Here is a 13278-nt window from a genome sequence, read left to right as displayed (position 1 = left end):
CTGTCACCCGATCCCCACCTTGTCACCAGCCCAGAGCACTCAGTGCCACGTCCGGGCGTTCCTCGGACACCTCCTGGATGGGGACTCCAACACAGCCCCTTCCAGTTCCTTCCCATCCTTTCCATGGGGAAATTCCTCCTCGTGTCCAACCTAATCCTGCCCTGCCCAGGCCGCTGAGATCTATAAACCTCCTCGACGGGGTTGTGGGGGGTCGCACCCCTGAATTCGTGCACAATCCGTGGCTGACCCAGCGCTGCCCCTAATTCCAAGCTCTGGCTTTTCCTGGACACGAACGGCGACGAGCAGGAGCTGCTTGCAGCCCATGGGTTTGACACTGGAAAGCCCTTGGATACTCTCATTTTCCAGCACAGCAGACACTAAAAAGAGTGGGGGAAATGGTCTAAAAAGCCCGCATCCGTCTGTTTGTCACTAGAGGGAAGTACTGATCCCTCGGCGGGCTGCAATGAACAGGGATCAGTCTCGGTGATGCAATGCCATGGGTGGTGTGAGAACGGACAGCGGGGCAGATCCACGGTTTACTCTGGATCATGAAATGGTTAAAAACACACATAAATATTGTAGAATTCCAGAATGGTTTGGATTGGAAGGGACATTAAAACTCATCCAGTCCCACCCTCTGCCATGGGCAGGGACACCTTCCACTGTCCCAAGCTGCTCCAAGCCCCGTCCAGCCTGGCCTGGGACACTGCCAGGGATGCAGGGGCAGCCACAGCTGCTCTGGGCACCCTGTGCCAGGGCCTGCCCACCCTCACAGCCAGGAATCTGGACCTCCAAGCTACACCACAAAACCCACCCTCCACAGTTCTGATGGTTGCACTGCACCTTGAAGTATGATTTATCTGTGTAATTGTTCCAGTGGAACCATCCCGGCTGTCAGGCAGAAGACAGGGAAGCCAGTGAAAATATTTTGTGTACAAATAAAAACTGCCATATGTCTTCAGGGACACATTTAAAGTTCTGTAAATTTTCTAGAAGAGAAGATGTTACCCTGTGAAGACTCTCATTTTTCATTTTAAATAATCTCTCAAGTGCCTTCCCTACATAATTCCAATGATTTAATAAATCTATAAATCAGTGAACATGCAACGTTGTCTTTAAAATGAGCTGAGGGTTTTGCTGTATTTTCTCCCTTTGACATTGACTTCCCTCATCCAAGTGTCATTTGAGGCCAAGGGAAAGTGATCCTGCCCCTCTGCCCCTGTGCCCAGGTGAGAGCCCACCTGCAGAGCTGCCCCAGCCCTGGCTCCAACAGCACAAGGACGTGGAGCTGCTGCAGGCAGTGCAGAGGAGGCCACGGAGATGCTGCCAGGGCTGGAGCCCCTCTGCTCTGGAGCCAGCCTGGGACACCTGGGGCTCTTCAGCTGCACAAGAGAAGGCTCCAGGGAGAGCTCCCAGCCCCTGCCAGGGCCTCAAGGGGCTCCAGGAGAGCTGCACAGGGACTGGGGACAAGGCCTGCAGGGACAGGACACGGGCAATGGCTTCCCAGTGCCAGAGGGCAGGGCCAGATGGGATATGGGGAAGGAATTGGTGGCTGTGAGGGTGGGCAGGCCCTGGCACAGGGTGCCCAGAGCAGCTGTGGCTGCCCCTGGATCCCTGGAAGTGTCCAAGGCCAGGCTGGACTGGGCTTGGAGCAGCCTGGGACAGTGGAAGGTGTCCCTGCCCATGACAGGGTGTAGAATGAGATGAGCTTTAAGGTCCCTTCCAGCCCAAACCATTTCGGGTTTCTGTGATTTATGCACAAGGGGTGGCATTTCCTCCCCCCTTCACTCATTTACAACAGTTCTCAGGGCCATAACATTCCACACACAGTGAGTTTCTAATTAGCTGCCAATATTACAGCACCTCTGAAATTAAGTTATAACTTCTAAACCTTCCAGTATCATAAGTCAAAGTGATTCTCCTAATTTCTCGTTATAAACTACTTAGAGATGTTTCTATTGGATGGAAGTCTATATTTAAAGGGCTTATTTTCTGCATTTTTGACCAAGAGCCACAATTTCTTCAAAAGTGTTTATTTCACAAATTTTTTTTATCCCCAGCTGAATATTACAGTGACTATTACAAGCATTTTCTTATAAACAAAGGTGTAGTTTACAGATTTGTTCAAAATGGAAAAATATTTTATATGCAGTAGTATTTCATCTACAGTATTCACTCATGTATATCATTCAACTTTGACAGCAGCTATACCTTCTGCTCGTTAAGGTAATGACACTTCACACCACAAAAAAAATAAAAATATCCCCAAAGATTTCAATATAGTAGCACTTTTTTAATATATTTTTTTCCTAATTTCAAATTGATCTGAAAGTCTTTGTCCACTGGCATTCACACCTTGAAATAATTTGGATACTCATCAGGGTTATGTCTCCTGGATTGTTTTACTTAACGCCTACCTTGCTAGAATTTCTTTCAGAAACAGAAAAGATCAATTTATGACTGTAATATATATGTGAATCAACATGTGGAAGTTTGAGAAAAAAGCTTCGCAGAAGTTCATGCAATTCATTTTAATTCGGTTCTATTTATATGCAATGATAAAATGCTGATTTTTCAGTTAATGGTCTGAAAGAACAAATTTGCACGATTTTATTCCTCTACTATTGAAAATGGAGGAAAACAACCACTGTTTCGAGTGCAGCTTTTTCATCTGTACCTTTTGCAAACCACACAAACGAGGAGTCATGTCCTGCAAAGACTTCAGTGTTCAGGTTGCAGGGTGATGAAGCAGCCACTATGCTTAAAACATGCCCACATTTTGGTACTCTTTCACAAATATGAAGAAACTCTTGTAGATCCAGTGGAATAAACTGCATGAGCAAAAAAATGTTTGTAATGTAGGACTGCAAAAATTCAGTCTTGAGGTCTAATGTTCTTTTTCTACAGTCAACTACAGCAGCTTTATCAGATAAGATAGGCAACCTCAGCTACAAAATGCCAATTAAAAAAAAAAAAAAAAAAAAAAAAAGGAAGAAGAAAAGGAACTTTCTGGTGAAAATGAAACATGGACATTGTCCTGGACGCTTATTGTAGGTCAGCCAGCACATGCCTGAAACTCATGTTTGAAGTGTTAGTTCTGTAATACTGGTGATTTGGGCATTTTGATGGTTTAATTTATTTTATTCCCGATAGTGCTTTTCTGAGATAAAAGCCATCATATTTGCAAAAATCACCATGGGTCACTACTGTTTGGGGTTTTTTCCCCCCAAGAACTTCAACGTGTTTTTGCAGACCTCCTCAATGTAAGATTTTATAAGCAGGCTTTTATATCCATAGACAACTTTTTCCACGACAGAATAATAAACATATTCCACTGTTTTAATGCTTATTTCAGAGTGGTTGAGCTAAACAGCTAAAGGCACAGAGTGGGAAAATGCTAAACTTAATAATCAATATTTAAAAATAAAGACAGATCTGGAGAAGAGCCAGCTTTCTCTAAGCCATGCTTTGTGTTCATTTTGCTTTTTAAATAAACAAGTGTAAATCTGAGAAAAGAAGGCATGCTTGAGCATAGCAATTTAACTAAATTAACACTTAAATACAAATTTTAAAAACTGCTAACAGAAAAGTGAACATATATTAAAGGTATTTCATACAGTCCTCTCTTCCAGATGGATCTCACTGGATAAACTACGTGATCACAGATCAAGACGTGAAATCCCAGTCCCCATCTACGCATACTAAGAGTTTTTAAGAAAGAACATATAAATTACGATCCTGAAAGTGCCAGTGAAGGACCATTATCCCCTAGAAGACCATTAAGCACATTTTACAATGGTAATCAGCAACCAAGTCACTGCAGAAGAGGATTCTGCAGCAACCTGTCACTTAGTCTGAGTGATAAGCATAGGTTTCATCAATGCATTGGGAATTGTACTCCAAATAATTTACATCAGAAAGAGGTAGAGACCTGAACTGCCTGAAACTGCTGACCTAATGTGAATCCTGAGCAACAGCTCTCTGTTTAAACCACCTTACAGAAAGGCTGCATCCTACTTTGAATTGTTTGTTTTTTAAACCACGACGACTGTTGGAGCGTGGAAAGGAGGGAGAGGCGACAACTAAAGAAAGTCAGAGCACTGCAAAGACATTCGTTGTGAAAAGAGGTAGGTGAAAATAAATAAAGATAATGCGGGTGAGTGGGTGGCAGGGCTTGCTGGGCACAGACAGCAGACTGGTGGCAGGACCCTCATTGTATAGCAAGGGGAGATGAAGGCACTACTGAAGACACAGCAGAGGTGAGAGCTCAAGGACTGCAGTTTGGAGGTAGTCCTGGCTCTGTACAAGCAAAACATCTATAATTCAATGGCTGAGGGTTAGGGGGGGGAAAAAATTACCTTTTAGCCTGAGGTCTGTCCTTCAGTGGTAATAGTAGCTCTAAACTACAGGCTCAGTCTGAAACAAAGTATTTACCCACTGGCATAGACCTATATAATTCCGCACAGCACTCAACAGTTTCTCTTTAAATGTGCTTTTTTGGATAGTAGTATACATGTATAGTACATACAGGACTACTGCAGTTTGTATATACACCAATTATATACATGATGTCTCAATCACAACACGCCCCTTGCCTAGAAAGGAGACTGCAGCAGACAGGAGTTAGTGTATCTTCAAGAAACTTCACATTCTACTTTCAATCTCTGAGCAGACAGCGTACCTGGTCATAAATTTTCCGTCTGGATTTACACCAGCCAAAAGGAGTCAGATGGAGAGAGCTGATTTTTTTTTGAAAGCTCTTAGTCATGATGGAGATGCGGGCCACAGAAGGAATCACAAAAGCAGGTGAGTCAAGACTGATTTAAACAAGACTACTGCGGGAGTGGAGAGGGCAGAGTGCTGGCTGCCACACATCGTGATTGCAGTTTGGCACGTCATGCTATGGCAGAGGCATCCCAAGGCTGAGCAGTCGGGGAGCAACACTGACCCTTGGGAACCCTCAGGAACCCACCAGGAACCTCCTCCCCTGCTCAGCAGCCACCAAGAACTCAGCGTGTGCTGGCAAGGACCAAAGAAAAACCAACGGCTGGTCTCCTTCAACATTCGTGTGGTGAGGTCAGAGGGTTGGTTTGGTTTAGTTTGCAAGTCTGATTAAAAAACCAAAAAAACTAACAGAATCTGAATTGAAAGCAATTATTCATTTAAGGTTGTTGTAGACAAAGAGTTTAGGTTCACTCTTAAAGAAATGGCTTACATTATTAACATACCACCTGACAGGGTTTTCTTTTTGTGTGTGTGTGTGTTAGAAATTTCGTCTCTTTTAGAACTTCTTTAATTTTTAAAGTATTCTTCATTTATCCAAGCTGTGTGTTTGCACGATTCTTAACATTTTGGATGGCTACTGAACTGAATGGAGTTTTTCCATGGACAGCTAGGATTAACCCACTGAACATAGGCAGGGTTGGATGATTAAACTGGGTTGCCTTGGCATGATCTATACATGGGATTCTGATACTGGCCACGTAAGAGGTCCAAGAACCTTGACAGCCACTGGATGAAAGTGTTTGACACTCAAAAGCACAAGGAAAGCCAACAGCAGGGATCAGGATGATGCTATACTAGAAGCAGAAGGCTTAAGGCAGTCCTTTGCATCATGATTATTTCACTAGGACAAAACCTTAGCTAAAGTAAATTTGGTAATGTAAGAAAGTCCTGCCAATTTATTTAAATTTCCACGAAGCAGATGCACTGAATGTATTTAGGAGGAGCAACAGCATTTCTCAAACATATAATTTGTGACAAATTCCACATCAGTGGAAACAAGCAGCATCCCAGCCCTGTTACCTTTATGGTGTGATAAATATATACCTTCTGCAATTTACCTTTTCAATTCACTGTTGCGAATGCAGTTACTAGCAAGAACTGAAGGCAGAACTGCATGTTCTGTTATTCATACACACAAGACCGCCTGCTACTAAACAAATGACACATCCTTCAAGGCAGCACAAGTGTCTCAGATTTTGTTTTTGTCACAGACACCTATGAAGATCAAAATAAGCTGTCTCCCACTTCCACCCTTTTTTGTTAGTGGCTTTTGGAGATGATTATGGGCTTTGAACTATGTCAACATAAAATCAAGCAGTAAAAAATAAACCTATTTTTCAAGTATCCTTATTTCTGAGCTGCAAATTACTAAAAGAAAATCACATACAGACCAGTGTCTTTTTTAGTGTACATTTTAGCATCCATTTGTTACTGTGTACTGGTTCTTCCATAAGCCTGTTTGGTCCATATTTAAAGAGCTCTTGAATTCTTTTTATGATTTTTTCTTTCATTGCTGGAAGTCTCTGGGTGTGAGAGGTGAGCTTCATTCTACTTTTTTCAAACTTTATTGAGAAAATCCAGGTTGAGAGAAGCAGGGAGATGAATGGAGTCCATGGTGATGGCAGATGGGTTGAATGGGAACAGAACTGGGAACGTGTGCTTGAAGTCTAACAGCAGCTGTGGAGGGTCATTCCGTTCTTGCAACTGCTTCTGTCGGGTGTGGGAGAAGAAAACAAATTTAACATCAGTTGTTCCCTTTTCTTGTTGTGTTTAACACCATCAAAGGTTTGAGAATGGGCATAATTTTATAGATACTGCAGAAAACAGTAAGAACTACTTTGTTCTCTTCTGCAGCAGCTTTTTTTCTGAGCAAGTATTTACAGGAACTTCTATACAAAATGTAAGAAACACTGCTTCAGGTGAACCTGGTTACATTTTCTACATGACCACAACGAAAAATACAGGACCTGGAAATAAGATGACCCCCTTGGCACAGCAAAACCAGGACTACAAGATACCAGCAGACCACCTTTGATTCAGTTGCTCAGCCATGCTGATATGTGGTGATATGTTCTGGGGGTAGCTGAACACATCCTTCATTTTCCTCCCTGTGAGCATTAAAAGGTGTTTGCCTTTAATCTGTTTATTTTTCCTTTAGCTGCCAATTTCTACCTCTTATCTCAGAAGTAACTCCATTTCACCAACACTTTGTTGACTCCTGCAATCTTAATCCTCAGTCGTGTTGCTACTAAAGAGCTGAATTAGCTGAGCTGGGGATTTGGGTGCTTATTGCCCTCTGTGATTAACAGCCTGGTTACCCCTGCAGCTGTGTGTTGTAAGTGTGTGTGCGCACACAGAGCACTGAATTCAGGACAACCTGCAGCAGCACGGCTTTTATGAAATTCCTGAGTTAGCAGTGATTTAATACAGATGTCACTAGAACTACAGAGATGTCATTTGTGCCCTCCAATTGACAGCCCTTTAAATTTACCTGTATGTTTCGTATGAAAGCCACAGTCACACGTTCTTCAAACTCATTCACAGGAGTGTAGAGATTAAGTATCTTTACAATCTGTTGAAAACAAAACACAGTTACAGTCGGGAGAAACCAAACTTTTCCAGAACACAAAGCACCACAGGCAGTTTGTCATGATATGGCCACAACAATTCTGCCATGACAAAAAAGAGAAAAGAAGCAGCAGAAGTATCACCCTGGTGGTTTTTCTTGGCCTGCTGTAAGGTATTGCAAGATCTGTGGACCTGTCAAAATCACTTCTTATGGGAACGTTTGTAAATTGGCAACAGACTTGGACAACAGGTTTATACAGGGACTCCACTTGGTTGGCACATGGTGACATGGGTGACTTCTGATGTCACCTCTACAATACTTCTCTTGATGCTCCCTCACTCCCACTCCTCCCCTCAGCTTTTCTCAAAAATGTGTGTTCAGGACAGGGTGATGCAGATACATTATAAAGGCTCTCTGAGAACCACTGGAAATCACCTCACACCTCTCACTTCACCCTTCCTACATTATTATCACATTAAGGACAGGCAATCCAGCAGTAAAAAACATGAGTTAATTTCCTCCTGAAATGGAGTCACAAAGTTCAAAGTCATATCCAGCCAGCCTAGGTTGGCAGTTCTCAACCTCCTGGCCCAAACAGGAATCCTTGGTGGGCATCCTGCAGACACAGCCAGTTTAAGACCTGGCGAAACACAACAGGCACGTTTAAAATGCCAATAATCTGACTTACACAACAATCTCCTCAGGGCTGGGTTTCATCTTTGGACATTTCTGGCGCTCCAGTGCCACCAGCGGCACTGTAAGAGAGGAGCCACCACTGTGACCACCTCTGAGAGGGGCCAAGATGTAACATCAGTCCTGAAAAGCACAAGCTGTGCCCACTGAGGGAATGGGCACTGAAGAGCTGGCAGCAGGAGGCCAACCTTTCCCACTCCTTAATTACCCTGTGGGGTAACCCCCTGCCCTGCTCCCTACCTGCTGGGTCGTGAGCGACGTGCACAGGGAGCAGATGGCCTCGGCATCCTCTGAGGTTTTCTTTTTCAGCTGCAGAAGCTGTGCTGCCTGAATCAAGGGCTCCAAAGTTTGTGCTGCTCCACTCTGCTGCAGATTCTTCCCACGCAGCCATTCCTCCAGCTGGCTTATGTTAAACCTGGATAAGCAACCAAGACAAGATGTGAGCTGAGTGATAAGAAGTAGCAACTTCCAAACTCCTCTCTGGGGCTCAGGGTATGTTGCAGTGCTGATGTCTGTGGCTTTTTGTGATGCCTATTTGTGATACACGTGGCAAGAGACAATCAGGCCAAAGCTTAATCCTCAACAACTCAGAGCAAAATATACACTCCAAGTACCTTACAAATAGATGCACCATGTAGCAGCCAAACAACACAAGGGAGGTGCTTTTCCACAGCATTCAGATTCCTCCAGGTTTCAACAATTAAAATGAAGCTTTTAACCAGCTTTTAAATGCTAACAAGGTCCTGCAAGGCACCCAGATACCTTTGAGAATATAGTATCTATACAGAAAATGGTTTTGCTGTGCCCACTGTCCAACTCAAGAGGGACACAGAAACATCCAGCGTGGGAAGGGGAGAGGGTAGCAAAAAGCAGATTTAACTAATTTGCAATGACAAGGGCCCTTTATTTTCCTACTTGCCACTTGTAACATTAACAAAACTTCCCTAAGCGGGCCCAGCCCTGCCCCAGGCCCCAGCCCCACCTCAGCTGCATGCCCGTGCTCCAGGAGCAGACATCCTTCCTCAGCAGGAGGTTGTTCAGGGCAATGGCGTTGATCATGTAGAAGAGCTGCTTGAACACCTGCTGGATGATCTCAGGGTCCAGGCCCTGGTCACACATGATGCTGTGGAATGTGTTCAGCTGGCGAATCATTTCATCCAAGCTGTAGGAGCTGTCACCTTCTGCTGCATTGGAGGTGTATTTCCTGTAGCCCATCGGTTTGACACTGGAAAGCCCTTGGATACTCTCATTTTCCAGCACAGCAGACACTGAAAAGAAGGGGGGGAAATGGTCTAAAAAGCCTGCAGCCGTCTATTTGTCGTTAGAGGGAAGAACTGATCCCTCTGTGGGCTGCAATGAACAGGGATCAGTCTCGGTGATGCAACGCCAAGGATGGTGTGAGAACCGAGAGCAGGGCAGATCCATGAATGGCTGGTTTACTCTGATAATACAAAGCAGTTAAAACACACACACAAATATCCTAGAATTATACAAGAGTTTGGTTTGGAAGAGGCCTTAAAGGCCATTTAGGTCCAACACCTCTGCCATGGGCAGGGACACCTTCCACTATCCCAGGCTGCTCCAAGCCCTGTCCAGCCTGGTCTGGGACACTTCCAGGGATGGGGCATTCCTCAGATGAATCCTCCAGGATTTGGCTGAAGAGGTAATTCTTCTCATACCTTCTCTCACCCTCAAGGTCTTTATGAGGCCTTTTCCTCTTCTTAATCCTCTACTCCCTTATCATGTACATTTCCATCCACAGAAAGATTAACCACAAACCTGGTCTGAAGGGGAAAGCAGACACACCAGCACAACCTCACCTCTTCCACTGCCTCCCCAACAGAAACGAAAGAGATATTTTCTGGAGTGGGAGGAAAAACCCTCATCCCTATTAGCTCCCCTCGTCAGGGAAGATAAAAAACTCTCCTGGGTCCCGCTGGCACTGTGCAAAGGTGTGAAAAACACCTGGAGCAGCTAACCTGGGCCAAGGAACACCCTACCAAAGGGCAGCTGTGAGCTCACCGATCATGGGCTGCAGGATGCCCCCTGCAATGTTGATGAGCTGTTGGTAGATCTGGATGGAGAGCTGGCCCAGCACCTGGCGGTACTCGGTCAGGTCGAAGTTCTTCAGGCAGTGCTCATTCTGCTTCGCCGTGTTTTGGGTCATGAAAACCTGAAGAGGAAATCGAAACACCCAGGCTCGTTATCCCACCCACCGACAGTCCATAGGAATCACTGCATTAAAACACCCCTGCACCTTTACAGTACAATATACTAAAATATGTTACCAAAGTGCATTATAGGAAAGATCAAAACTCATAAATCACCTTTGATTTACCCAGGCATTTGTTCATAAATTATTACTAGAGGAATACCTTTTGAAGAAAATCATTAAACTACCAGTTTTTCATTTTATCCTTAGCAAGGATCTGCACATTTGTGTTAACTGCAACACATAAGATTAGAAAATTACATTTCAGGCCTCTAAAACTACATTTTTAGCTACATGCTTATCTCTCTGAGTTCCGACTGTTCATGGGAAACAAAATATTTTGAAATTAGGATTCTAGAAAATTGAAAAAAAAAATTATGTCTGCATTTTATGTGCTTTGACAACATTTTAAATTGTTCTGAAATTCATAAATCTCCCCAAATAATTGAAACTGTTGCCTGCCTTTTGCTGACACAGCTGGTCTCTGATCCTACGTTTGGCTGCTGTAAGGCCTCACTTCTGGGCTCAGATATTAATACCAGTTTTAGTGGCAGAAGCCAATGAGATGTTTTCATTAACACAGATCCTTTAATTGCCTGGTCGTATGGTTTTATTTGGTGTGAAAATGAGAACTACAAAATTGTTTTTGTTGGTTGCTGACTAGCAAAATGCAAAAATATAACATGTACTAATTTGAGTAGATTTCACAATTTCCCCGTTTTCCTGACTAATCGAAGAGCATCATGCTTTTCACGTGACAGGACTACAAGCGGGTTGGGATTTTCTTTCAGGCCTTCTCTTAAAAACAGACTGGATTTAAAACTAAAGATAACAGTATCTCGCAAACTGCTCAGAAATATTTCTCCCCTCTATATTTTACACCAAGCCGCCAATGGAATTTGTAAACAGCTGGTTCATTTAACACAGTAAATCACGGCAAACCATGTACAATTTAAGACTGTGTTTTAACCCAGTTTTAACCCCGGTTCCCTGGGGAGGATTTTCTTTAAATGCAGTATTATTATCCAGACAGAAGAGGGCAAACAAGAGCACAACTGCTGGTAAGTATTCCCGAAAATATTTTTAATTTAATTTTCAATTTTAAGTCTTCAAAGTCCAATGCTGAGGTTTTACATGCAAATCATTATCTTTTGAATGACTGAATAGTTAATTTAATTTTATCTTTTTTTTTTCCCCCTTACGGTTTGAATGCTCAATATCTAACAAAAATAAAGACTAAAATAAAAAATAACACTGAAAATTTTAATATGCAGAATACATACTGTAAGGACGGCAGTGTGCAATGTTCTAGGAGAACTGTGATAATTCTAATTTTTTTGAAAGGAATCAGCTTTTATAAAACTTATTCCAGTATTTCCAATTAAGTATTTTTAATGAAAAGCTGTGGGACCAACTAAAACCAGGAGAACAGCCTCCAAAAAGGCCCACCAGGAAGAGCACAGAGAGGCTGGCAGAGCTGGGGCTCTTCAGCTGCACAAGAGAAGGCTCCAGGGAGAGCTCCCAGCCCCTGCCAGGGCCTCAAGGGGCTCCAGGAGAGCTGCACAGGGACTGGGGACAAGGCCTGCAGGGACAGGACACAGGGAATGGCAGGAAGATGGGATCTGGGGAAGGAATTGGTGGCTGTGAGGGTGGGGAGGCCCTGGCACAGGGTGCCCAGAGCAGCTGTGGCTGCCCCTGCATCCCTGGCAGTGTCCAAGGCCAGGTTGGATGGGGCTTGGAGCAGCCTGGGACAGTGGAAGGTGTCCCTGCCCATGGAAGGGGGCTGGAATGAGACAGGCTTCAAGGTCCCTTCCAACCCAAACCAAAAGCCTTTGGGAGCTTTTCCAGGAACAGCTAGCCGTGTTATACCCAGATTACCCAAGGAGGAAAGTCGGAGGGCAGCCCCTGGAGCCAGGAGGATGCAGGAGCCTCCCTGCAGGGATGCCACGCCCCGTGCCGGGCTCTCACCTCTTCCCCGCTGTACTGCTTCAGGCAGTGCAGCAGGCGGCAGGTGTTGGCCAGCCAGAACGACGTCATCTCAAAGTCGTCTTGGTGCTTCTGCAGACACAAAGTGAAAACATGTGAGATCCGCCCTCCGCCCCTTTCAGTGGGGGGCGATGGCATCACAAAACTAACCGATTTTAAGTTTCCCCACCCAGAATCAGGCAGTTTTCCCTCTGCAGCTTAGCTGTTCTTCCCTGCAAACTGGTTTGGCTTTTTTTTTTTTTTTTAAATCTCTAAATTCAGACAATTTTATTGCTAAGATCACAATTCTCCTCGTTGTTCTAAAAAGGGAGGCTGTAAGAGCGATTTGGCTTGGAAGTCACTGTGGGAGCTGAGTGTCACACACTTGGACATGGTTATTACCATCTGACAGCCTCTCAACCCCGAGACACGAGCAAATGGACACCTGCCTTCAGCACTTTCTTAACACCGTTGATGGTGGAGGTGAGCAAGGAGTGCACCTTCTGGTCATCATTGATGTAATCTGCGTGTCTGATGCACATGTAGAGGATGTAAGCAGGAAGGCAGGGAACGGTAGCAGACACTGCCTGGGGCTTGAGATCTAGAAGATTTGACAAATAAAAAAATCTCACAAAAAAAAGGCAAACTTAAATTTCCCCAACTGACAAGTGAAGCAGAGAACGACAGAGCTGGAGCGTACCCAGGCACACCCCTCTCCCCTCAGCCCTGGGGAAAATAATATATTGGCTCTCCAACTTGCATCCCTCTCTTCAGAGTGGACACAGAGCCAGAGGTGCAGCTGCAGGACAGAGGCACCTGCCCCATACCCTCAGCACTAGGGCTTGGGAGGGCAGCTCTGCCTGCACTGAGGTTTGTGACACCACCCCATTTCTCCTTATGGATGCACACGAGAGCCAGAGCTTCTTTACTCTGTAAAACCCTACCCCAGCAACACACAAACCACCTTAGAACAGCTCCCTGAAGCTTTCAGGAATACCTCCCACTGTAAATCCTCTCTCTGAATTGATCACACATTAAATTGCTCTTTCCCTCA

The 13278-nt window shown here is 44.5% G+C and overlaps 1 protein-coding gene across 3 annotated transcripts in view; it reads right to left on the bottom strand.

Moving 5' to 3' along the window:
- Positions 1–2017: 2017 nt before the first annotated feature.
- The window catches only part of MYO5B (myosin VB), a 148011-nt gene continuing 136750 nt past the window's right edge, over positions 2018–13278 (bottom strand). For all 3 annotated transcript variants that reach the window (XM_066180696.1, XM_066180694.1, XM_066180695.1), the window contains 7 exons: positions 12674–12825; positions 12228–12317; positions 10070–10220; positions 9030–9315; positions 8288–8462; positions 7277–7357; positions 2018–6495 (listed from right to left, as the gene is read on the bottom strand). In XM_066180696.1, coding sequence (XP_066036793.1) covers positions 6343–6495; positions 7277–7357; positions 8288–8462; positions 9030–9315; positions 10070–10220; positions 12228–12317; positions 12674–12825 — 1088 coding nt within the window. In that variant the 3' untranslated portion in view covers positions 2018–6342. The remainder of the gene's footprint in view (positions 6496–7276; positions 7358–8287; positions 8463–9029; positions 9316–10069; positions 10221–12227; positions 12318–12673; positions 12826–13278) is intronic.

Source organism: Chamaea fasciata, unplaced genomic scaffold (assembly GCF_029207755.1).
Source record: "Chamaea fasciata isolate MVZ Bird 193981 ecotype frontalis unplaced genomic scaffold, bChaFas1.0.hap1 SCAF_4, whole genome shotgun sequence".
NCBI lineage: Eukaryota > Metazoa > Chordata > Aves > Passeriformes > Sylviidae > Chamaea > Chamaea fasciata.
Note: the sequence above shows the minus strand (reverse complement) of the source record. Positions and strands in the feature narration are given on the sequence as shown.